Source organism: Drosophila suzukii, chromosome 2L (genome assembly GCF_043229965.1).
Source record: "Drosophila suzukii chromosome 2L, CBGP_Dsuzu_IsoJpt1.0, whole genome shotgun sequence".
Lineage (NCBI taxonomy): Eukaryota > Metazoa > Arthropoda > Insecta > Diptera > Drosophilidae > Drosophila > Drosophila suzukii.
In genome coordinates, this window is record NC_092080.1 from 15,735,316 (window position 1) to 15,761,905 (window position 26,590).

The following is a 26,590-nucleotide window of genomic DNA, read 5'->3' on the forward strand; positions in this document are numbered from 1 at the left end:
GTCTGGTCCTCGCCATTCCTTAACCAACCTTGACTATCATCATCAGTACTGTCCCAGACGTGATTTCCTTGAGGGCCGTGTTGTTCGGAACTCGGAAAACTTTCTCACGCATCCGCTTGTTAGTCACTTACAGTATTTCGCCAAAGTGCCACATTACTAAAAGGAGTGGTACACTTTCAAGACCATTAAACACACATTTTTGCTTTGCAACAGAGGGGACAACTCTATTGAACTGCACTCTATAGAGACATGCACATTACCAATTTATTAACTGTTGAATTGGAAGAGAATACACCATTAGCTTTTTTATAGATATACAAACAGCCAAAGACGTTAAGGACGAGGATATTCCAGTTCTCTGAAATGGTTAAGATTCAAAGCAAGTTGGCTGACTAAGCAGCCAAGTTAAATTGACTTGTCTAAGTCCACATTCTATAAAATGTAGGAAAAACTATATATATCAAATACATTATACATCATTATAATTATTAAATTTATTTCTCTTATGCAAGAATATTTACTCCCAAATCACTTACAATTAGTTTACTAACAGGAAACTTTCTTTCATACATGATCCTAAAACCAACCTATTCAATATTAAAGTAAGTGCCAGATCTCAGGAAAAAAGTTTGAATCAAACACATATTTTTAAGTATATTACAGAAATAAGTTTGTATTTTGTGTTGTTGAAACCCAATAAAATATAACCTATTACTGCATACATACACATCATTTGTAAACTAGAAATAAATTGACATTTCGCTAAGCTGTATCATATTTTACGTAGTGATGTGACCGCGAGATGATTCCACTGGGAGAGACGGCCATTTATTTACCTTGAAGCTGCAATGAAAACCAGTGAATTGATGGGATTTATTCGTATACAACAAACTTACTGTAGTTTGTAATAGCCATGTAGTATTAATATGCTTGATAAGCAAAGGTCTTCAGTTTCCTAATTCCAACGTATGGGCAACCTGAGAAGAAAAGTTATAATTATTGGCAACTAATTGGCAAAAACAATACTTACCAGGACTTTGGGTATATGAATAAGTTGTATGTAATGGGTCTTATTTAAAGTTGTGCAGACAAATTGTGCAAACGGTGTACAAATTGAATGTAAATTGTCATTTTGTATCGTCAAGTCCGCGGAGTGCAAGCAAGCCATTTGTGTTGAAGATCCTTGAAAAAGGACGATTTAAAATCAAGTTAAAAACAAATCAAAAATAGTATTTACATTTTATCCATCATTGGAATTAGGATTTTCACAAAATTTGATGTTTTACATCTTACACAAAAATTTAACTTTGGAAAAACCCAAGACAAAACAAAATAGATGTTGTCTGAACGAAAGGTTGTTTTAGAATGTGCCTATACCGACCGAAACTCATAGATCAGCTAAATCAAAGCCTACTATGTACTCTCAAAGAAAATGTGTTGTTCATGCCGTAAAATTTATTTCCAGAAAAAAGGAGGCCTTGAAATTTAAATCGAGCCAAATACTTTAAGTTGCTGTCCCCTCAACACATCTAGATTAGTTGAACATTGAAATTCGAACTCTTCGGACGGTAGCGGGACGATAATCAAAATTAAATTTATATTTTTCAGTGCCAAGCAAGTACCGTAAGATAGATCCTATTTTTGTCATAAAAATTAGAGAATAATCTTTTCTTATATAGGACAAAGTAAATCAACATGTGCAGCTTCCCTTGCTATCCTTGTGCCGCCCTGTGTCCCTGCGGAGGAAGTGGACCAAGTGGATTCTACGATCCTTGCTTTGGACCCTACAATGGACCCTTCAACTCTTGGTGTGGGGCAAGTGGTCCAGGCTTTTGGGGAGGTGGATGCTGCTAGTCGATCTGAGCTCTAGTATCTTTTAATACTTGCTTGCACAAGGAAATCTAAACCGTCAAGGTAAATTACCCAAATCTTTTCGATCTTTACTTACAATGTATAATACAGAACAGATCCCTTGCAACTTGAAATGACAAAAGGGACATAAAATTTACGTCACGAAGAGAATGTTTTTTCAAATAAATTGTTCAAAATATTTTTATCGTTTTATTATTGCGGTCGGGTGTACTAAGTTTTTGTATAAAAGATTTTATTGAGGGAATAACCTAACCATTCGCTCCTGAGTTGGCGGTAAAAATTGGGCGCGGTGTTTGGTAGCCCCGTAAAGGATTTTTAATGGAGTGAACCTAGAACGAGTCGTTAGACTTCAGGGGGTCTTCAAAAAACTTTCTAAAAGTGTACACCAAATAAAATCTTTCTCATTCATTCACATGGTTGTGTGTAAAATGTAAAATTTTTTTAGACCTTGCGAAACGTCCTGAAAGCTTTAAAAATTACTCCTACGACATGTAAAAAAAAAGTGGCAAATACCGAAATGTTTTTGGAATTCTCATCCACGTCAAGGCCACCTATATGAAAATAATATACTTGCGTATGGTATAATTCTTCAATGCGCACCTTATAGGCGAAAAATGCCGCTCTTTTTACTCTTGCCAAGTGTTAATTGGTCAAATATAGATAGCCAATAATTACACTGAAAGAATACTCTATATGTCTGATATATTATTTTATTTACGAACATTTTATGTCCCAATGCCTTGGGAACATAAACTGTTTAACTACAGATTTTAACTTTATGGTTCGCATCGGCTAGAGTTGAACCACCTATTGTTTGGGACTGTCGAACGAGATGGGAATTTAAATTCTTGAAGTTTTCCTCATTTTTTTCTGCAAGCGATCACAAAAAGACCAGTTTGGAAGATTCTTCATCAGTGGTATAATGTCAGCAGCAACGTCCACCCCAGAATCCAGGTCCACTTGGGCCACACCAGGAATTAAAGGGCCCATTGTAAGGTCCGAAGCAGGGGTCGTAGAATCCACTCGGTCCACAACCGCCGCAAGGACACAGAGCGGCGCAAGGATAGCAAGGATATCCGCAGCACATGTTTGTCTGGTCAAATCCTTAAAAGAATTTACAAAAAAGTGTACAATTTATCCAACATATTTTTTTTGTTTTAACCTACGTTTTTCGTCTAACACAAAAATAGGAAATTTAAATCGAAATATATTTTCGACCTCAAACTTTCAACAGCCCAAACGAATCGAGTATCGGTGTACAACTGAATGTTATGTACACATGATGTTATATTGTTAAGGAATTTAATTCCTCAGCCCACTTGTTTTGAATGTAAAGATTCATATTAAGAATCCTTTTCATATCTCAAGCATCAAAAGTTGTAGCCCGCTTAACCCTTTTATATATGTTACTATTATAAAGTCTGGTTGGCGGTGTGGTTCTGGTCGTCTTGCTTTTATTTTGCAGGTCATAACATTTTTGATTACAACATCGTGATATAACATTGTATAAAAGACATCTGCAAAAGACGAGATTTCTGCTGGTACTGCTGATGTCAGCAAACATACGTTAGTAGTATATGTTTTTTGACTTTATAAAGGTTGTAACGAAGAAAATAAGTATAGTAAATGAGAAACCACTTTTTAGTTAAATTATTCTTACTTATTCCCTCAGTTTCATTTCCTTTGATGAGTAAACATATGGGTAAGTATATAAATTGCCTTTAAAGTCTATATAACTAAGTTTAAAACCGCTGGAACCGTCGGAGTTGTTTTAAAATGTCGTAACTTAAAATGATGGAAAGATGGGCGGAAATTAATGTGGATGCATCCACTTACAATTCCAAAAGCTTCGTGCAGGAGACAGCTGAATAAATTAAAAGCTATTAGCCGCCATTTTCGGTGGTTTTTTGTTGACAATACGTATACGCCACATGTGACAGCGACAGCACCTCAGCACTTTCGTCAGACTCCTTCCACCACTTGGCTTCCCCTTTGTTTTGCCAACAATTAAGTGCGAAATTGTGCAAATTAGATTTTGCGGGATCACACACTCTTTTAATTACAGCCAACGTAAACTTCTTGACAGTACTCCATATGAATTAATTAGCAATTAAAAGTCTTTTGAGCCGGATGTCTGCCTGCCTCCATAAAAGAAAGTGATGTACATACATAATTAGGTAAGTAAGAGCTGAGTAAAAGTTATACAACCAGCATATTTCTAGGCCACATTGATGCGAGTAAGTAATGCAGGAAGAGTCTGATTTCTTCAAAACTAAGATTTATATCTAAAGATGATAAAGCCTTTCTAGTAAACTGTGATATATGATCCTTAAAGTTTTTCCAAAAATATTATCCAAACACCCAACAAATCTGTTGTTTCCCTAGAACAAAATATATATACTCTATCTATTTGTTGTTTTGTTCCAAAGTGTGATGAACAGAAGGGGAAATTAAATAATTTTTTAAAAAAAACTTTTCAAATTTTGATTTTAAAACACCAAAATCGACTTAACCGAGCCTAGTTTAAAATGAATTGTCAACAATATTATAAGATTGAAATATTTATTGGTATAGGCGCTGAGCTAAGATTGATTTGCAGAAACAACAATGTGAATTTTGTGCTTGAGGAATGCCTAGCCCATTGTGCACTTGAAGAGGAGAATGATTGATTTGCCATAATGCCCCATGAGAGCAAAGAAAGCTGCTTTGAGTTTTCTATTTGAGTTTTCTGTTTGAGTTTTGAATCTCCTCCCAGTTGCCGTTGCCCAGTTTTGGTTTTTAAGCTGGAGCTAAGTCATGACGAGGGGAAATAACTAATTATCAATCAATCATATTGTCTCAAGATTCGATGAGCTATGTATGCATAAAACAAAAGGGAAAATTATACTAGTGTGCCAGATATGCAAGGACTTTGCCTCAGCTCAGGCTATAGCTGCAAAGCATTTCCACATTATTTCACCACTAGCTGCGAATTTAAATTTCAGCTGTCAATTAGCATTTATTTGGTTTGTCAGAAAATAAGAGAGCTTTGCATATCAAAGGTCAGATGTGAAGGGTTTAAAAATGTGTCGGTCAAACAACACACTGATATAAATAGAATAGTTAAAATAAATAGCTGCATATTGAATTTAAAATGTTCCATTAAATATTTGAAATAAATATAAAAACATAATGTTAAAAAATTATTAATAGGAATATTTATTTTGAAAACATGAAAAGTAGAAAATATTAATTTGTAATATTTCAATAATTCGTTTCAATATTTTACGAAATTAAAAACAATAATTTCTTATTCAATTCAAATTTCATAATGTATAAATTAACTATAAATGTTAAATTAAATATTTCATTGCCACAGTAGTAAATAAAAACTCCCAATGTAAGAAAAACAACAACAATTTTTAAATTTAATATATATTTTATCAGTGCATGAAAAAGTTTCAAATTGGACGAAAAAAGTGAATCAAATTAATGGCAACTAGCCCTGGGTCGATTTTTCGCACTCATGTTTTATTATATTATGTTATTGTATCTAACATTATTTTAATTAGGAAAGTGTTTAAAAAAAAGTTCTTAATCTGAAAGTAGCAGCTGTATATATTATTGTTTACGGTACTTTTAGTTGTTTTTACATAATCCTAGGAGTAGACGATTATTATAAGCTTAAATACCATGAAACCTATTGGAAATGTAATAGTTTATAATAAAATTTAACCGAATAAATATAAACCTTCGTTCCGTTAAACCCCTGTCAAGAAAGGGGAGACTAATTTAATTTTTCAAACTAAATTTGGCACAAAAGAACCCACACGAAATCCGGGAATGAACCCCGTCTAAGTCAACTAGTCGTTTTGGCCATTTTGTGGGGATACTATACACACAGAACGTGTTTGGAATTTTCCTCCTTTACTGCTTGTGCCTTTCTGATGATGAAATCAAAGCGAGCGAGTAAACGGATGAATTGAATCCCAGATAGGGATTCCCAGAGACGTGTGGTTATAGTAAATTGTTTTAAATTTTTATGGGGAAATGCATAAAGTTTATTGGTCATTAACTGCAGCTTGTAATCCGCAACACTCACGTGGAAAGTTTTAGAAAGTTACAACTACTTGCTCACTTACTTACGCCTTCTTCGGTTGCCAACCAAGCGTTGGATTTTTCCAGCAGGGAAAATCCAGAATGGAGATCTGTGTAAGAGCCGTGCTTAAAGTTCGAGCAAAGTTTTAATTTAAATTGAAATGCGAGTGCAATTGAAGCGAATCGGTTGAAGCTGCCTGCCACCTTGATTGACGCAATGAATGATTGCCAGGAATCGAATCCTGCGGCTGGAGCCTTGGGCTGGAGGCCTTAGAAGAGGTGGGCTCTGCAGAGGACTCTGCAAAAGGCAAGTTTTATGCCTAGGATTTATGTTCCTGACACTTTTGGTGCGGCACCTTCTGTCGATAAATCGCATCTGAAGTTGAGAATGCGACTAGGCAATTCGTTTCATTTGGCTAGAAATGCCAGTGATCGATTGCATGCTGTTTCCCATGCATTTCAAGTACGATTAAGTTACTCAGGAGTACTTTCTCTATTTGCGTTTCAGTTGAATTGCTTAGTTTGGTTTCATAAAACCAACAAATTGGTAATACATTAGGTTAGGTCAATTTGCAAAGGGTCAACAAAGGTGGGTAATAAATTCTATAAAAAGTTATACCAAACGATCTTCTAAAGACCACGTAAGACCCCCTTAAATGCAAATTAATTGTTGTTTTATTTTTAGAAAACTATCATAGCTTAGCAGACACTCCCAAAGAAGACTGATATATCTGGCATGAATGGCATTCTCCTTAGGCAGTGGACTAAAGTAGAAACCAGAAAGATCTTTGCACATCCACATTACCAACATGAGTGGCTGATCCTATTGTAATGATAGCCGCTGGCCAAAGAGCTCGTAATTGCTAGTGACCCAAGTCGACCTTTGACTGAAAGATGCTTTTAGTTGAAGAGGCAGTATTCTGTTTATTGAAATTGCCAATAATGAATGGTTCGGCACAAAATGCAACAAACAATGCAATGGGTTATCTATTAGGCACTTGCTTATTAAATGCAAAGAAAATGTTATGGGGTATAAAGATTAATTTAAGTTTCTATGTAATAATTGATAAGTAATTGCGTTAGGAATATATGATGTATAGTTAAAAAATATTCGGATTTAACACACAGATAATACATATATCTTCTTAAATACGTCAAATACATTTAAACTTCGCAAAGATGAATTACGCAGGTCAACTGAGATTTAATGTTAGCCATAATAGGCACCCCAAAAATTGTAAAATATTTTAAGAGTATCTTAAATACGAATTTCATATTATTTTAATAGTGACAAGACCTTCGCTCTTTTACGTAGTTAATCTAAATACACTCGAATCATATTTCAATAATGTCAGCAGCAGGAGTTGAACAATTTGCCATACTTATCTTTCGAATGCTTTTCATTACATATTACTCAGTTTACTTATTTAATCGTAGTTTTTTCCCCTCAATTATTTTTCCTTTTATTTTCCCCGTACTCCCACTAAGGCCATACATTCTTAATGTGGATTTAAAATGCGTGCTCATGCAATTTCTCACGCAAATCCTTTTATTGCACATTTGGCTTATGCCGGGGGTTTACGTACCAATTTCGAGCGCCTCCCGCATCCTCCCGGCCACGCCCCCTATCTGGATCCAATGTTGCTGCCCTTTTATTTGACCAGCCACCGCTTGAGGGCCAACTGTGCCGCCTACTTTATTGGTCACATAACAAAAGATTACAGCCTCAGCGACGGGGAATGACCCAAAAAAGGGGAACATCGGGGGCAGTTGGAAGGCCAAAAAAAATCGTTTCGGACCGTAGATGTGTGGCGATAGGAATCTTTATGTCTACGTTGCTATAAAAATATGATGAGAATTTTATTTATATAATATTACAACTTTTGTTGTGATTTTTTCCTTTGGCTTTCCGCCTTGTTTGTCCTCAGTTGACTGTTGATTGTTGGTTTTATTGGTCAAGTGCTGGTGACAAAATGTTGGCAATTTAATATTAAGCTTGAGATGACTTTTCCTTTCAACGCAACGTATTTTGATCTTTAATTTGTAGCCTAGTATTTTTGAAATTTTGTGCGTAAAATATTAAAATTATACCAAACAAGAGAAACAATTTAACTCCTTTCAGAAGCGATTACTCAACTTAATAGTTCAAATTCAATAGAATTAAAGTTGACAAATCAATATTAGTTACTTAGACGATTTTCACAAAGATTGATGCAATGTTAAAAATTTTTTAGAATAACAAAAATTGAAATTAAAGTTTTTTTCAATTCTTGCATATCAAATAATCCATGCAATGTTTGAAACTTTGCTTTCAAGCTTCAACTAACGAATTCTAAATCAACAAGAAATGCTCCACTATATTTGGCATTGGGGAAAAGTTTAAAGATGAAAACAAGAACAATAAAGATTGGAATGGTCGACAACAGGATTCATGAAATTTTAAAAGAGCCTGGGAAAAGACTAGCTGAGGAATCAGCAGTATGTGAAGTCAAGGAGCGAAAGAGCTCTTCAAATATTCAAAAGTCATTCCATTACTTAACTGACTTGAAAATGCTTGCAAACTGAGTGAAACAAGAGAAAAGCATTGGCTTCTCGACTTTATTTTATTATTTGGCCCTATCTGCCGGCTGGCTTGGGTGTAAAAATGCCATGACATTTCCTTTGTAGAACATTTGTAGTTGTTGTCGATGCAACGATTTCAATATATGTTTAGCTTCTTGGCCCGCTTTTGCATTTTGGCAGCCTGACAGTCTGGGTCATTCAATTCGCACTGACAGTTCGGATGGGATAGCGCTATCCCATCGCCAAAGGAGCAGACATATCAAGGGGCGCCAGTTGGACTGCTTTCAGAATGGGGGCCAAGAGATATTTTATCCCAAAAGGCTGACGAGATGCGCTTTATAGTTGCCGCCAAGGGAAACTCCCAAACTTCCTTTGGGTTCTCTATACTCACAAATTTGTCAGTATTATTGACCCTTCCGTTTAACTTTAAACTATTTAAATCAATAGGAAAACTTTCAAGCTTCAGAACAATTACCAAGACCCCATTGGGCTTAGAAACTAAAGGCATTAAAGTCAAGACACCTGTTATAAGCAGGGTTGGGAAAGGTACTTCTTTACCTATAGGCAAGGTAACTGGTGTTGTGCAAAAGTAAAGAGGGAAAGGTATATAAATTTTACAGTACCTAGATAAATGTAAAGGTGTTAACATTTTTTTTTTGTGTTTTTATGAATTATTTTAATGATTCAATACAGAGTTTTGTGTTTTGTGCATTTATAAATTTCTAAATTTTGTATGGTAAGGTTGCTCCACAGACAATATGGCCTAATTACAATAGCTCCTAATTATGGGTTTGGTCTATCGCAGTTTTGAATTGAAATGAACGATAATGTGGTTTTAACGTATTTCTATTTTGCAGTAGGATTTGACTATTTATTATACAATAGTTTTTAGTAAGAGGTACTACTAAATTGTAACTCTATCTGGGTATGTAACAACACTGGCTATCAGAACCTTAAGCGTCTTGTTAACAATCTCAAAATATGGTTATTGACAGCTGTTCGGATTTTCCAACAAACAACCACTTCAAATCGAGTACATGAAAGTGCGGTAATTGATGTCAAAATGTCAATTAGCCAAAAATTAGCTTAAAGCCCAAGTCGGCAGCTTGAGAAATGGCTCTTCAGGAGCCAAAGGCAATACCTTAAACTTTGTCTGCAAAATCGATGGCCTAAAGTGTTTAATTGGCTTTGTGTGACCCACACACATAAAAATAGATTTACGATCGAAAAATTTGCAAATGAAATTTGCATAAGCCAACCGCCTACATCTTTGTTCCCCATCCTTGAAAATGAAAAACGACAGGAACAACAGACTAGATTGCAGCTCGTTGAATCGAAAAAAAGGACAAAAAGTGAGCTACTACGGTGGAAAAGTTGGAGCACTAATAGAAGGCAGTGCAAAAAGACGAGGGTTTCTTCTGCGATTTTCTTAGAATGGTCTTTCAATTTCATTTCGCTGAATTCATTAGATGTAATTACGAAATCACAAAGGAAAAGCGCATCTCGCGATGAATCAACGCTTTGTCCAACCTCCCATTGCATTCATTCGGCCAGGAAACGGCTATTGAGATCTGAATATTTAATTGATTAGGAAATGAGTTGAGGCCGGATTGCAGCTGCTGGGCCAAGATTTCTTGAGTAGGTACGTCTTTTGTGGCTGAGAAGGGCTCGCGATATTTTCAAATGCATCTGCAATATGAATGGTAATTAGCCGTTGATTTCGTGGAACTGTTTCCACAGCTACATATCTTAAAGCCAGCTTAAAAAGAAAATTATCGAATAGGTCCAAGATAAAACTTGCCATTAACTTTTATTAAAAATATTTTTCTATGTTAAGTATATCAAGGAAGTTTTTCTTTAAGGAACGGACTTAGCAAAACATATTATTATACATTTTTAGGTTGCATACAATTTGTTGTACATTATCTTTTTGGTAAAAAAGAAAATTCTGGCATAAGGATTTGCCATCCAAAGTGATTATGTAACAATTCTCTATGTTTTATAAAATACATATTGCCAGACCTTTGTTTTGAAGTGACTGACTTCTGTTATAGTTTTTTTTTTGAACCGCTCCTTTTTTAGTCACGAATATTATTATTTTGAAAAAAAAATTTAATACAATTTTTTCTTAATTTATCCCCTAATTTATTATCTACAAGACTACTTTTTTACAATTTTTAGACAATTTCCTATTGCGAAATATTAAGTTGTTTATAATGATTCCTCTGTTTTATATATATACAGTTGGCTCAAAATGCTGTAAGCAATAAGGCCAAATGTGTTTTTGCTCCACACAAAGTACACACATAAAAACAGCGACCAAATTGTACTGTCAACTCGCGCCATGAACTATTCATAAGCCAAGTGTTGACTCTTGGTTCTCCGAGGTCTCGGGCCTTGCAGATACAGATTGCCTCTGGCACTGGTTACACCCATTAATATCGTGCATTAGTCAAGCCCTCATTTGTATGGGGAACTGCCTTTCAGGCCTGGAAACCTCCCAGCGCGCAAGAGCTAATCTTTTTCCTCGGGACCGAAAAACGCAATATGGGCGGCTAAGGTTTTCCATGCCTCATTGGAGAAGTCGATGCTCACATACATATTTATGATCACTCAATTACTGGGGGCGGTACGAGGGGAAGTTCCATTTCGGTGGGCTGGTATTATTTATTCCAGTTTGTTTTCTCTGCCATTTTCCTATTCTCCTTTCCAAACCCACTTTGTGTACTTTTTGGCATAGAACTGCCCGTGCCGGGCATTAATGTTAATAATTTACTTGGGAAAAGTGCGGCAATGTACTCGTAAATAGTTAAAAATTATATTTGATTACGCAGGCCTTTAGTCGTAAACCTCATACACACTTCCTATTTTGTCTACGAAATTGGGATTGATTTTCTTGACTCCACAAATGTGTGCACTAGAATTGAGATAAATTGTTTAGTAGGTAATTTGAGTAAGTGTTGAGCAAGTGGGAGATTGTAAGAGTAATGAGATAGTGGATTCTGTTTGCATAAAACTTCAAATGCTATTAACTTTCAACACTTCGTAAGTAGGTATATAGAAACCTAAAAAAATATATAAGAAAGCTTTTGTGATTTTACAAATAAACATTTATTTATTATAGTTTATATATAGCGCAAGATTATTATTTTTACCAGATTAGACATTCTCTAAAATAACATAATATTATTTATTTGTATTCTGATTTTCAGACAATTACAAATTGCCTCCAACTACTTTGACATTTTTTCTAGTTATAGATACTGGGCCTTAAGCTAGAAGGAGGTAGCATCATATTAATTGAATGTTTAAATCCAATAAAGAATTTATTTACAACAAAAAGTGACAACTTAAAATTTATTTGTTTTTTTTTTCAATTTGCTCACATGACCACAGCTTACAGCTAACGCAAAGTATTACCATTTTACATGGGCTTTTTCGTCTAGAGATGGTTCTTAATGCAGTTTTCTTGTTAGCTGCCTGCATATGAAGTGTGGCTAAATGGTTTTTCCAAAGCAGTAAGATGCAATTCAGACTGGAGTGGTTTCCAAAAATCATCGAGAACTCAGGGCAATTAGTCAAATTTCATTGGCTCGAGCGGCTTTTGTTTTATTTGTAGTCTATTAAATATGCGCAACGAAAAGAAAACAATCCTCGAGACTATTTATTCTTACATCGTTGAAGTCAAGCCGAACCGGTTCTCCAGGCATTTTAACCCCACAGGTGACCTTTGCGGTGTGGCCAACTCGTGCGTATCTAAATCTTAATTTTTTGATTTCCAACACCTACTTTAATCGACCACCCTTGGTCTTCCATGGAAAAGGATTCATTCCACAGCTCTAATTTGTTTACAGGTGAGAAGAGCAGTTTTGATTTGTTGATTTTTGGTTTTGTTTGATTCAGCTTGAAATTCTTAATTGGTCATGGCCTTTGGTCAGCATTGTTTAATTGGGTCTATTATAACAAAAAGGGTTTTCGATAAATTCTGGCTAGTCATCATCAGTTTCATGGTTTCTAAGAATATTAAGATTGTTTGCTCTGAGCTTGTAATTAATAAAGGAGGGTTTTTATTCGGTATTGTGAGTAATTTGGAATGTTTTATTTAAAGGGGGCACTAATAAATTCTACATCCCATTTTATTAATTTATAATTTCTTAAGATATTGAATATCTTATAAAGCTACGAAAACAATCTGCATTACATTTTTAATCCCATATTAACATTGTATTAACTTTAAGGTCCAATCAATCGCCACACATTTGTTAAATTGATATTTTTGCAGTTGCTGCTCTATTAACTGCTGCACATCCGGAACCATATGAACGATTATATGTTTCCATTGGGGCAGCAACTTTGGCAGCTATAACGAACAGTTAACCGTTGGTGGGCAGTAGTGAATGATGGTATTGGGCGGGCAGAATGCATTCGATCGAAAAGTTTTCATTATGTTTCGGAGAACTTACATGTCTACGGATGCCTCCGGATCCTGAGCCCGGTGCCATGGAACACGGGCTATCAACGCTCCAGTTCATTTGTTTGCCGACTGTACGGATGTATGTCCATATCCATATCCACGACTATACTGACCCCGCCTGACTGGATGCATCCGAGTGTGGGCGTGGCATTCAGTCAACTATTTAGCACTTGCACAGTAGGCAAATTGTCGTACGCACAGACCCATGAAATTGAATTGTAAGGGCTGGGGATGGGGAAGAGAAGGATAGTAGTGCCAAGCGGGGATTATAAAAATTGCAATGGAATTTAACACACTTACCAAATTAAAGAACTCGTATATAACATTTATAAATCGTTGATGAAAAAAGCTTTTAACAAAAACATCTCTTAAGTCGTGACAACCGCATTTCTAATCCAAAACTTCCATTTAAAGCCATGTTCTTTTGAAGTATTTGGTAACATTCAAGATGTATATTTTTGCCATACGATCTTGACCACAAGAATTTGCGATAAGTGTCTGAAGTAAGCCATTTGGCTGCTAGTTAATAAATTATACTAAAAATTAACACAAAATATAGGTCATAATTTTTAAAGAATTACTCTTACATCTAAACTCCAAACTACAATTCGTTTTCTAGGTTTAAAACTTATTTTTTGGTTTTATGACTAAAAATATAAAAAATATAGGGCAATATTCTTAAGCCCTAAATTAACATTCCTTACATAGGATTAAAGTCATGAGCCCTTTAGCTTTCAATGCGACACTCGTAGACTGTGAAATAAAAAATACAACTTTCCCAGACCTAATAACCGTGTCGGTGTTAATAGGCTTAACATCAAAAAATATAATGAATGAATGCTAAAAATAAGAAGAATTGATTTTTATGTGATCACAATAAAAAATGTTGACAAATTCAAATTTTTATCGCTCACTCACGACCACCAACATAGCAACTGGTTTTTTTTTTGGAAAATCTTAAGCGCATTAAAAAGCTAAATATCTTTTCCGGCCCCAAACAAAGCTTATTTGTCAGGCAAAGATGGTATGAGGTTCTTAAGTGGTTCCACTCAAACTAAAAATGCGGCTCAAACCGAAACCGATTTCCCCTTCAAACCAAGTTAAGACATGTGTCCAGCAACATTCAGGGGAAAATCAGTTTTTCACCCCAGCCTGCAACATTTTTGACTTTTCACTCAAGTCTGAGCTGCAACTTTGGGCCGATGTTTGAGACCGATGTTTCCTTCAAGCAAGTTCGTCTAAAAAATCAAAGAACAGCTTCATGTGACTATCTGGAAGATATTCAGGTAAACTAATGAGATTTAATCAAAGAAAATGTTTTATTTGATAAAAAATATCCCTCACACACAGCTATATATATTTTTGTAAAATGTTTTGAGTTATTGCAGTTTAAAACATTTTGATTCTAGTTCTTTGTCGTATGTTTATTTGTTGACTTAAAATTTTTACTTAAAACAAAATTTGTTATATATGTAAATCAAATTCGTGACCTTAAATATAAAAGTATTTACATTTTCATATTATACAATCTAGTCAATAAATAATTTCGAAACTTTTCTGTATGTTAATTAAATATTTTTTTTCTATTTGATTTAATTTTTTAAGGCATTAACAGTAAGATCGTATTAAACTTAACCTCTTGAATTAATAAAATGTATTCCTCACTCATTCCATCATATCACACTCACCAGTTAAGCTCATTAATTAAAGAGAATTCCTATACTGATTTGAAATTTCCTTGGATTGCGGTCAAAAATCTTTGTACAACAAATCAACAACTGGCTTCTGGTGACTGATTAGTTCTCAACAGATATCGAAGGACATGTGGTGGCGCAACCGAAGAACATTTCTCACTTTGTATTCCCAAGTGTCCCCGTGCTCCATGTTTGTGTCCTGTCAGGAGCAGTTTTAGGCTGGGCAGAAGCATACCCGCAGACAAAAGCTATGGATTGAGTTAGTCCATCGGGGCGTTTATTGCATTTACATAAACCCCAGTTAGTTTCGAATAGATTCGAGAGCAATGCATATCCACAAGACCAGGCCCGGTCAAGCATAGGACAATTAACACTATTTTACAAGATTTATTTACCAATATAAGGCACAATGGTAAATTTTTTTGAATTTAGGAATTGGTTAGCCAGAGCTTAAGATTATGAGATCCGTTGCCCTCTTTTAAACCAAATATATCAAAATTGTTCATAGATGCCGCTAGGTTTATTCTACATACATTCTACATATTTATTTACATATGTCGCCAGGCTAAAATTTACGTTTTCATCAGGGAGACCCACACCTCTAACCAACCACACTTTTATCTAATTTTGTAAACTAGTGTAATTATATGGCGGGAGAGGGAGTGACCGAGAAAGGACTTCAGGCTTGTCAAGCATTAAATGCTCCTTCTGGTCACTCCTTCTGGTGCTGCATTAATTAAAGATGCGTGGCATTATCGGTTGGCTGCTTCCAATCCTGCAATTGTCGGAGTCCGGTTCATTGTGTTTTGAATTAATGTCAAAGTGTTCTAGTAATTGGGTACCCAGTATCGTTCATCGCCTTTTTGGCAGTGTTTACTTTCGGTCCCGGATAACAACTTATTTAACAATACACCAAAAAAATTTTGCAAGGATTTTATATTTTATTACGTTTACCTTATTTTAGGTTTAATGACAAAAAAGTAATTTAGTCCAAATATATGTTTTTTATAGATCGACTTAGTTCCCCGCGCCTTAAAAGTTTAACCATCAGATATATTTATTAATATATGAAATCATCACATATTCAGCACCATAAAAACTACTGCTAAGACAAGGGATTAAACATTTTTTAATTTTTATAAATTTTAAAAATTAATAACCTAAAAAAATATTTGTTTATAGTACAGTTCTTTTTATGAAAATGTTTGTAAAATTACATTTAAATTCCTTTATATATGCGGTAGATTTTGAGATAAACTCAAACGCTTATTCAAAATTAACCTAATCATGTAAGTTTAAGATATTGTTTCAAATACCAAAAACCATATGTATCCTCCTAAAATAAATAGGCATTTTTTAAACAATTACAAATTGTTTAATAATAGATAAATGTAAGTTTTTTCAAGGTATCATTAGTGGTAACCTAATGGAACACTAGAATGTTATAGCTACAAATAAAACAAATTTATTAGTTTCTAGTATTTATTTATTTATTAAAAGTATACGCAAAAATATTTTAAAATCTAAAAACATACAATTAACTTCTAATAAGGAATATGGGATAGTTAGGTAGGTACATAAAATACACATGATGGTTGCTGGCCGAGTCACGCTACTCGCCTGAATTCCTCGATGGATCAAATGAAAGATAATTTCGATACAAATTTTAACTAAGCTTTTAGTGTATAGAAGTAACGTTGTGTGGCGACTCGTGAGTAGAATGCAAAATAATACTTATATACGAAAGTAATTTTTTAAGCTTTAAATCAATGAAATTCGAATAAGTAATAAATTCGAAATTTATACAAGATTGTGTTTCTGTATAGAGCTTAGAATGCATTAGATCGTATAATGAGCCTGCGTAGAATATAGGGATGTGCTGGGTCCTGTGCCTGTAATACTTTCGATCCGATCTGTTGGGAAAGAACTTCCGCAACAGGAGCAAGAATTGAAGTTGTGTAAAATTGTTGTCGGCGTTTTATCTGTCTTCTGTCTCACGCAATAATCACAGCAGTATTTAGTATTATGACTTTTCTTTCAGCGTTTCTCAATTCTAAATAACTAATTTTTCTATACAAAAATAAGTTAGTCTTTCTGAATGGTTCGATATCTTTCCCTTTTCCGTTGTGAAATATTGAAGTAGTGTGATAAATCCTTGTTGGGGGCCAACTAGATAAAATTGCATTACAAACTCATTTCTAGACGAGGACAATGGCGGGCGGGGAGATGGAGAGCAGGGTCTTTAATGTTTAAGGCCACTTAAGTACGGTTCTGATTCGATTTAAGTGAAGATTTTTTGTTGATATTTTTGACCCTTGACTGACATTTGCCCTCATTTAGCCAGATAGGCTGCCTTCAGCTTTTGATATTCCAGAATTCGAGCAATTCCATACTCCTGAAAAAAGAATAATATAAATATTATATATTGTTATAAAATGCTGACTAGGGTTGGTAAAAAAATCGATATCACTATCGATACTATCGATGGTTTTATAATTTAGGAAACATCGATGGTTTGGACTCAACATCGATTATATCGGTCTTCTTTTTAGTAAGTTCGCGTTTAATTTCTCTGATCTTCGATATTATCGATAATATCGATGGCGTCCACTATCGATGTTTCCCAGTTATATTATTTACAGCGTATTTAACCATAGAACTCACCCAGTAACCAAACTCAATTGCCGATGTAACATTGATGACGGACCACAGGCTCCAGAACAGATGGGACAGCATTGTGAAGAACTGGATCTCCGCATCCACTTTGTCCAACTCCTGTCCAGTGGGATTGTAGTTCTCGTCATCGTGGTACTTCTTCAGATAGTTGACGATGAAATCGCGCCGCTGCTGGACAGTCGCACAGTTGCTGGTGTTGTGGTAGAAGTAGGGGAACTGCGGATTGGTGTAGTCAAAGGTCCACTCGATGAAGTGGTTGGCCAGATCGTAGCCCCGATAGTTGTACGCACAGTACTCAAAGTCAATGATAATGAGATCCGGCTCATTGTCGGTTGTGAAGCTGGCATCCAGCGCCGAGTCATTTGTGGTATCCAATTCCGGGCAAGGCGATGGCGATATGCTGTGCGATTTGCTATACGTAATATGAAGAGTTTATGGATATGGTTAGTATTTCGAGTACATCGCTCCAAACGAATGTCAAGAATAACCTGTATTTTGTTTTGCTTTGGCCAACAAGTATATTGCATTTTGACCAGCACACACACTTTTTTTAACTCAAATCACGACCGCAGCAAATTGGGGCCATCTAGAATTGTAGGTAGTTTTATATAGGGGTCTGGCTAGCAGAGACTTACGGCTAATGGGCCAATGGGCAAGTAGTTACTGGTTAGCAGGCCACAACAAAACAACGGGTTAGCAGTCTACTAGTCTCTCGAATACTCGAGATGTACTCACTTTATCTCCGGTTCCGAGATGTTGCTGTTGCCATCAAGACTATCGCCCAGAGTTTCGTCGAAATTGGATCTGCAAAGAATATAAAAGAGGTATTTGTTTATAATCATGAAGGCAAATAAATAATTTTTCGTTTCTTGTTTAGTCTGTCAATTAACTGGGGTGCGATAATTGATTTGTTTTAATACAGTATCATATGTTTATGTGTCTAAAAATGTTAAGAATCTGTATGTATGTACGCAAATATTTTCAAATACAACAAAATTGAGATAGTAGACCGAATTGTTTCTATGGTACTAGGCCACTTTAAGGGGTGATTTTAAAATACAGCTCAATAAAAACAAAGAATTAAGATTGGGGAAATCCTAATGTTTATAACTTGCGCGCTAAACATATTAAAGATTTAATATAAAAATGATTTGGAATGGAATTATGGGATCAATAGGGGATTCAACCTACCTCAAGCTACTGATGGACTCCCGCGGCGTGCGCTCGCTTTGACCAGCTGGAGGCTGACGCAGCAGTATGTTGCCCTCCTGAAGATCGTTGTGGCAGAACACAACTGGATATTCGCCCTCGTCGATGACGGATTTCATCCAGGCGATCTCCTGTACATAGTCAAAGGTTCGCATCAATTCCATTTGCTTCTGCAGCACTGAGGACTTGGGTTTCGATTGGACATTGCCCTTTACAATGCTCTCGAGGCCGGAAACCCACCGCTGCATACAGTTCCATATCCAATCCGGCTCCTTTGACATGGGTATGTTGAGGCTATGGATCTCACCCATTTTCTCAGCCACTTTCATCAATATTCGCTGCTCTGCCAATTCCGCTGTGGTCAATGCCCGTGCCTAATTGGAATATGAAAATTTAACAAATATTATATATGGGTTTTTGTGAAAGAGGTTGAAATTTAAAGTATTCACTACGGTTCTTCCTTACTTTGTTAGTTACAAGATCGAATCTACATAAGCTAAATATACATATAATATCATTTATCAGGGTGCTATAGAAATTTCTTCCATTCCAATAAGATCAGATTTCTATAACCCCTGTATAGATGATCACTTAAACTTAAACTTCTTATATGTTTGATCTCTGCTATAGAAATGGTATTATTATAAAAAAAACCATACCCCTTAAGAAAACTATTTGACAAAATAACAAGATATCTCTTCCGTTAAATGATTACATTTAATATCATGAGTATATTATTATCATATAATAGTTATATGTCGACGCATTTCACATTAAATCCAATGTGAAATAAATAAAAAATGTTTTTATAAAATCATTAGCTCTAAACCAATCTAATTTTGGATTTGTAAAAAACAATTATAACCAGTTAGGGATTACTATATTTCAATAATACCAAAGCTAACTTAAGTTTAGATAACCAGTCTACGGTTATATATCACCGACATACCGGGGGTATTGCTATAATGTCCATATAACAACTTTATTATGTCAAGGATTATAGATATAAATAGACCCCTAGTCTTTTGTTACATCCCCTACTTACCGGAATATATTGCTCTATACGTCCGCCTGGAAAGATACCGTGCAGCTTGGGTCCGAAGTTCCGCTCGCTGAGCAGGGCGAAAACCACCGACTCGGTGATCATGCTCTCCAGCGCGTGATCGCCGTGGGTCTGGCCGTAGATGCGCAGCAGAACCTGTGGATTAGGAATTAGGTTATAGCATGGTAGCCTGGTATTTTAGGGGACGACCTACCTCACGAGGTTCCTGTTTGGGAGCGTGCAATCGCTTCAGCGAGCTCGCGTCGCGGCTATCGCTATCGAAACGCTGACGCTTGTGGGCCTGTTTGGCGCTAGTGGCTGCGTCGTCATCGTCGTCGTCGTCGTTGTTAGCCAACTCGGTGGCCACCGATGGAACGCCCACCACCTCGGCTGTCTTGGCCGCCTCCTCATCGTCGCGTGTGAAAACTGGGCTACTGTGGGCCAATGTGGCGGTGCCTATGACGTCTTTGCCGACACTGCCATTTACCTGCTGCTGTTGCTGTTCTTGCTCTTCCTCCAGCTCATCGAAGTCATCCAAGTCGGGGAGGCTTACGTAATACAAGAAGTTGGACAGACCGCCACTGCAAAAAATAAATCAATATCAATTTCTGAAAATGCTTAGTCTATATAATCTGGCGAAATACATATTTCTAATAACCAAAATCCATAATATAAAGAACATTGACCTAAGAATTTTTTCATAAAATAATATAATATTGTTCCGGGTGTATATAATCACAAGAAGAAGGTCGCTTGCCAATTCCGTGAACACAAAAATCTAAAAATACTGTTCAGACTGGCTTAACAAATCTTTCAACAAATTAATTTGATTTCTTTTCTATATCGAAAAACAAACAATACACAAAACATTCCAAAATAGTATTTGTATTTATACAACTTGTATTTAAATGAGAAATGCGAGATTGGAAAGATAACTATCAGGGGTGTCACAAAAATATTTTTCAACAAAAATTTCCTCGAAAAACAAACCGGTAAAAAAATCTGATTTGAAAAAAGTTCCTAGAATCAGACCAAATTTACAAATTTACTTTATAGTTTCTCTGACACCGACGGTTTTGGTTGGTCGGTTTCCAAACCATCGACGGTTTCTGTGACACCTGTGTATATATTTACTTTTTCAAAATGAAAACATTTTTGATGTTTATTTAAGAACATAATAGATTTAAGATTGTAAAAAAAATGTCTGTAGCATCCCGAATCGTACACTTCAATAAATATGATCATTAAAAACTACAATATGATTAAACCATGTAAATGCAATGGACTAAGTTACCTTATGCGCTTCACCACCAAATTTTCAGGAGTTGCCACTTTCCAACGTCCGGTTAAATAGTCCCGGCAAATGCGTGCGGCCGCATGGCGAATTTCCTCAAGGGTGGCCTGTGGAAAATAGAGTAGAGAGGGTGGTGGGTGGTGAGGGTTTTATAACATTTATGCCAAAGAGAAAGCGGCAGGAAAGAGAATCCCGAAGAGAGAGAGAAAATCGACAAAACAATTGGCCCTGGCGAAATACTAAAAATAACAAAAACAGTGCAGTTACGAAAATGCAAATGCAATTAGGGCGCAGACAGGCAAAAGTAAAACATATTGATAAAATTTATAGTAATTGGTTATGGAACCCAAGGAGATTACACCAATCGATAGCTCTACAGTGGGATTTGAAATCATCAAATCAGACTTCTGATTCTGATCTGATAAAGAAACTAATTAGCATAAAGTGTCTTACATTCCGTTTGAAATGTTGGCCTATATTATCATAGTTGCACCGCTTACTCAAGCAACAGTTTTGATCTATAATATCATCCTGCTGCTGGCGACGTTTCAGTGCTCTGTTATTCGTACAATTTCTCAGTCTCATGCTACGCGTAGTGAATCCAAATATTGAAGTACGATATAATATATGAATCGTATTATATAAATGTGGAAAACAAGTAGCGAAGGCACACAGGAAGTCTTTCGTATAGTATCGGATCCGAGCGATAAGTAGTTTCCAGCTGGGCGTACAAAAACAAACTGACTCATCGTTGCAAGACCAAGACCCGGACTACCAGTACCAGGGGTAGCCGAAATAGAAATACTCTCCGTAAATCCGTACCTCTCTCACTCGCTCTCTCTCTATTTCGGCAGCTGTAGTGTTTTCTGCTCCACCACCATATGAACTAGGGGCGCCACCCCCAGGGTAACCATATGTTCACCTGACAGACGTCTAGGTAGATTTTCCTTGCTGAGATTTTCAACAGATGTTCTCGATGATTCTTTGTGGTGTGGTGACAGGTAAAAATAGTGGTTAACGTGCTGATTTGAAGGCTATAATTGCCTGTAACTCTTTCCCAACTCTTTCCACCCTGTTAATGGCATTCGATAGATTAGATTATTTTTAACCACACGCTTTTTTTGTAATCTATGTTATATATAAAGTCATGACGTGTGGCGCCGACATGTTCAAGTATATTAATTACCGCTACTTTATCCGATCAAAATTGTCACCCAATCGTGCGATGAACCACATGTTGTCTATCCTTAGTAAAGTGATCCTGTCCAATATATCTTAACTTAATTCAAAAGTTATTTATTATAAAATTTAAACTATAATTCACATCTTTTCAGAAAAAAAATTTCCAGAATAAACTGGATTATCTTTATATTTGTCCCAGCTTTGACGGATGTTGCGGCCTCTCACTTAATCCATGGAATTTTCCACGCAACCATCGTGAAACACATGAAAATCTTCCATCCAACATTTACAAGAAAACGCACAGCACACACACACTTATCATGTCCGGTCAGTTTTGATAGTCATTTGTCGCTTTGATTTCCTCGCTTGGAAAAGTGAAAACAAATATGTTAACAATAAATACGCGATATGGCTCAGTGTGAACTGAAGTATTGAAATGACTGTCTGAATTACTATAATTAGGTAGTTATAAGTAAATCTAATGGTAGGTAGTACTTTTGCGCAACACTATGGCTAAAGGTATAAACGATAATTGGCGAATGGAAAGTCGCCAACCTCAACCAGCGGATCACATGAAATTGTTAATAAATGGCACAATTATTTCATTAGCCTGTTCCGGACCCTTATCACCGGCATAAAAAGTTGCGTACTTATCAGCAAACAATTATATAAAGATAGCGAAATTCTGAGAACTCTAATAAATTGTGCGTGAAGTATGTAACTTGAAGATTTATAGATCCCCCACGTGTACTAATCAGAACCTTATCAGCAAATTGTTAATTATACCATAAATGATTTGAAAGTTAAGGTAATATAATAATAATTCTTTGGACAGCTTCTTTGACACAGTTATTTAACACTATTCGAGATAAAGTAAAAGTAGATTTTAAGCCTAAAAAAGTATGGAAATTTTAAGGAGAAGGCAGGCCTTAGTGTACTCGTGTTTATAGCCAATGTTTAACGCCACTGGCACTAGTGGGTCATTTTAAATCGATAAGCATAATCGCCCAAAATCAATTTGCAGGCGATAAGATTAGACAAACTTAGCTTGGTACTTAACGATAGTTACTTTGGACCTAAAACGTCACTTAAGATTATCCCCAAAAAAAATAAGAATTCACTAATACACCATCAAGTGAAATGAACGTTTTTATGTATACAATAAACTTTCAAATAAACCAACATATTTGAATCTGATAGCCAACAATTACAAATATAATTAAAGGATAAAACGTGAATTCAGATTTTGATTTATGGGCTCTTGGTATTCGTCTGATTCTTATCTATTTCCATCAAGATAACGCATTAATCGGTTGATAATGTTTATTATTCATAATGAGCAAATAACCCCACCTAATGGGTATTTAATGGTATTCCGAATTTAAGGCTTAATTTTGAGAAACGTGCAAGTTGTTAATGAAATAGTAATGTAATATAAAAGGCAAATGCAACTAAATATATGTTCAATATATCGATTTACTAATTAACACTTGGAAGGTGTGCTAATGGCTTAATTAGCTCTATATATTTACAATCAATATAAACTTTGGGAATAACCGACAAGCGATAAAAAAACCAGATATAATCAGAATAAGGGCCTATATACAGATGACTCAATAAAAGGCGGGTAGTGTAATCTATCAAACTGCAATTGAGATTTTAACTGCGCAATGACTGGCAAAACACGTGATCCAAAGTGGCGACTGACTATCTAACCGCAACAATGTTGTCAAATTAATATGATCGTATAATCTATCTATACTGCCCAAAAATCACTTTTGATCACCGGGTGAGCGCCGCACGCAATTCAAAAATGAAATAAACCAAATGACTATACCCCAAGTTACTGATAAGTGGGAATATGGGAGGACGGCGACGGCAATGAACGCAGAAGTGATCCACGAGTGCCGATAAGAAATCTTTATGTGCGAAGTGCGATTCAGCCAGGAATCGCAAAAACTGTAAATGGAATGCGAGACAATTCTAAGATAAGATGGGTTCTTTTATCGAGCTGTAGAGTAATTACTTCGAGACAATATACTTCCCATATAGACGTTGATTTAGTGATAACAAGTCAATGAACCATAGAAGGACACATTTTATTGGGAATTTAAAAAAAATTTTGTGAAGAATTGATATTGCGATGGTATGGGCTCAATTCGCATCACTTTTAATTGAATTTCCTACGCACATACTTTCATTTTACACAATATTAATTTTGTTATATTCAGATACCATATACAAGTGAAGATCTAAAATCAGCAAACGGATCAGGATATCACGTATTTATGTGTATTATGTCATCTAATTTCCGAACCAGTGGATTTTTTTTTCCTGAAAACCTTTTCCTTGGGAATACAGTCAGTACGAAGTGAAACCTTTCCAGTAAACAGCTACGATCTGAATACGCAAAAGCTTGCGGTCATTGCACGAAACGTGTGGGAAAAACATTGGCAAAACCTGACGCATTCGCAAAGCGCTTGGGAGAAAATGTTAAAGCGAGGCCTGCAACTTTGGGAATCACGGTCTTCTTACCTTTTGCAGGTTTGTGGACATCGTCCTCCGCTCTTTTAAATATTTATGCTGCTTTGGTTGGCAATTCCAATTCCGGAACGAAGGCACTAGCACTCACAAACACCAACAATATGGGGCAATAATACGGCACGAGGTTAAAAAGCACTTGAACGTACTGCTGTTGAACGTTGTTTCGACGTCACTTGGTATTAAATATAGTTGCAACAACAATGGCAATATTGTATTATATTAAGTACATGCGCGGATTCAGTTTCTCAGGCACTTTTAACGGTTTCCAGTGCGTCTACTCGCGAGAACGCTTCAGTTTCAACTAACACTCGCCGCCTTCGATCGGGGGCCAAGTAGAAAAGCTTTTTTTACTGGGAGCAGAGAGACGGCGACTCTCCCTCTACTCTTTTTGCGATTCTTCTGCTATCTTATCAGTAATGACTCGACTTTCGCAAAACGTACATACGTGGTGAAGTCCCGAAAAATACCGAAATACTTTTGGATGGCTGAAATTTTAAATTTTGAAACCTACATCGAAACGAACTGTCAAAATAAATATGAAAAGAATTCAACTTAATAACAATTTTAAACTACGCCTTAAGGGCGAAAAACCTGTTTTTGTTTGTATTTAATTCAATACTTTACGTTTATACCCTGGCAGAGGGTACAATGATTTCAGTCGGAAGTTTGCAACGCAGTGCAGGAGACGTTTTTGACCCCATAAGGTATATATATTCTTGATCAGCATCACTAGACGAATCGATTTAGCCATGTCCGTCTGTCCCTCAGTTTTAAAGCTATCGGGATGAAACCATTTCAAACGTGTTATTTCTATTGCAGTTCGGAACGAGCCATATCGGACAGGATGTAGTTGTCCCATATAGCTCCCATAGGAATGATCAAAAAAATATTTTAAAAAAAAATTTTAAAAATATATATAAATTCTGTGTTTTTGGACTTTTAAACGTTACTCTTGGGATCATTCTTATAATATTTCAGAATTTTGATTACAATTTAAAACAAATCAGACGACATCATCATATAGCTACCATAGGAACAATCGGATAATTAATGTCAAAATACATAGACCCTTTTTTCTAAAAATCGGAAAACTCTGTACATACATTGCTCCCACGGGAACGACCTGCAAGGGTATAGAAACTTCGGCGTGCCGAAGTTGGCTTCCTTTCTTGTTTTGGCTTACATTTGTTTGTCTATTTATCATTTTCTAGGTCAAGGACGTTTAATTGCGTTTCAAAATTATGTTTACAAAAGCTTTTTTAGTCTTTTCCAAGTAGAATTCGTGACGATCCGCACGAACGCCCAGTCAGAAATAATATTTAGCTTTAATTACAAATATTCTGTTTTTCAACTTTACTTGAAAATATTTATAGTTCTCGATAATTTTAGAATTATTAAAAGTTCCAATTTGAAAGTAGTTTTGATATGTTGAGCAGGCCACGTATAACTGTATTTTTCGATTCAAATTTACCGCTCAATATGAAAAAATCAAAAATGGCAACTCTTTAACATGGCGTTGCCAAGTCGACGCAGCCTCCAGAGTTGCCACAATAACAATGCTTTGAAAAAGCGTTGCCAGACCATCAAAAAAACTCAATAAACACCTAAGGTCAAAATAATAGTAAATGGTGCTTAATAAGATTCTTTTCATTAACATATATATGACAATCCTTTAAAATTTATGTTCACCAGTGAAACTGATATCAAATGTAAAACATATTTACAAAGAAGTATCGTCAAAAAATCAGATAAAGTGGTACCATATAGAAGGTATCCTTAGGATAACGACTTTTTCAAATCTGTATTTCCCTTTACAATTAAAAATACTGTACATTTTAGTGATCTTACGAATTTGTATACATCTGTATACAGCCGACGTACAAATAGCAAGGAAAGTTTTTAAACCATGATTCATCCAATATGTGTATATTTGAAGAGCTTTTTTGCAACCAAAATTACTAGAA

At 35.7% G+C, this 26,590-nt stretch overlaps 3 protein-coding genes and 1 long non-coding RNA gene across 8 annotated transcripts; 1 reads left to right on the plus strand and 3 right to left on the minus strand.

Moving 5' to 3' along the window:
• Positions 1-645: 645 nt before the first annotated feature.
• LOC108012945 (uncharacterized) lies at positions 646-1,391 on the minus strand. The gene is made up of 4 exons (XR_001767599.4): positions 1,238-1,391; positions 1,031-1,182; positions 897-977; positions 646-843 (listed from the first exon to the last, which is right to left on the minus strand). It is a non-coding gene; the product is annotated as an uncharacterized lncRNA (long non-coding RNA).
• Positions 1,392-1,520: 129 nt separating this feature from the next.
• On the plus strand, positions 1,521-2,050 carry LOC108012976 (uncharacterized). Of its 2 annotated transcripts, none has more exons than XM_017078545.3 (3): positions 1,521-1,623; positions 1,680-1,914; positions 1,963-2,050. In XM_017078545.3, exon 2 carries the CDS (start codon positions 1,696-1,698, stop codon positions 1,852-1,854), a length of 159 nt encoding a protein of 52 aa, XP_016934034.1. In that variant the 5' UTR covers positions 1,521-1,623; positions 1,680-1,695; the 3' UTR covers positions 1,855-1,914; positions 1,963-2,050. The 2 variants fall into 2 exon arrangements, with proteins under 2 accessions (XP_016934034.1, XP_016934042.1); XM_017078553.3 differs by having other exon boundaries at positions 1,968-2,050.
• Positions 2,051-2,574: 524 nt separating this feature from the next.
• Positions 2,575-3,185, minus strand: LOC108012659 (male-specific sperm protein Mst84Db-like). Its single transcript, XM_017078089.3, has 2 exons — positions 3,039-3,185; positions 2,575-2,976 (listed from the first exon to the last, which is right to left on the minus strand). Exon 2 carries the CDS (start codon positions 2,957-2,959, stop codon positions 2,798-2,800), a length of 162 nt encoding a protein of 53 aa, XP_016933578.1. The 5' UTR covers positions 2,960-2,976; positions 3,039-3,185; the 3' UTR covers positions 2,575-2,797.
• A 12,973-nt stretch (positions 3,186-16,158) lies between these two features.
• On the minus strand, positions 16,159-24,924 carry LOC108021186 (choline/ethanolamine kinase). Of its 4 annotated transcripts, none has more exons than XM_017089773.4 (8): positions 24,618-24,924; positions 20,901-21,007; positions 19,821-20,187; positions 19,610-19,762; positions 18,547-18,938; positions 18,091-18,159; positions 17,344-17,767; positions 16,159-17,074 (listed from the first exon to the last, which is right to left on the minus strand). In XM_017089773.4, exons 1-8 carry the CDS (start codon positions 24,636-24,638, stop codon positions 17,012-17,014), a joined length of 1,596 nt encoding a protein of 531 aa, XP_016945262.2. In that variant the 5' UTR covers positions 24,639-24,924; the 3' UTR covers positions 16,159-17,011. The 4 variants fall into 4 exon arrangements, 3 of the variants coding, with proteins under 3 accessions (XP_016945262.2, XP_016945261.2, XP_070852840.1); XM_017089772.4 differs by lacking the exon at positions 24,618-24,924 and adding an exon at positions 21,354-21,630; XR_010653597.2 differs by lacking the exons at positions 16,159-17,074; positions 24,618-24,924 and adding exons at positions 17,844-17,941; positions 21,354-21,633 and having other exon boundaries at positions 17,541-17,767.
• Between the last annotated feature and the right edge of the window lie 1,666 nt (positions 24,925-26,590).

Bases quoted from the DNA above. Each gene is read 5' to 3' on its own strand.
- LOC108021186 (XM_017089772.4), bottom strand. From the start codon at position 21,485: ATGAGACTGAGAAATTGTACGAATAACAGAGCACTGAAACGTCGCCAG. The intron at 18,939-19,609 runs GTAAGTAGGGGA...TATTCCAATTAG, and splicing joins GTATAGAGCAATATATTCCG to GCACGGGCATTGACCACAGC. The intron at 17,075-17,343 runs GTGAGTTCTATG...TTCTTTTTTCAG, and splicing joins CAATTGAGTTTGGTTACTGG to GAGTATGGAATTGCTCGAAT.
- LOC108012659 (XM_017078089.3), bottom strand. From the start codon at position 2,959: ATGTGCTGCGGATATCCTTGCTATCCTTGCGCCGCTCTGTGTCCTTGC.
- LOC108012976 (XM_017078545.3), top strand. From the start codon at position 1,696: ATGTGCAGCTTCCCTTGCTATCCTTGTGCCGCCCTGTGTCCCTGCGGA.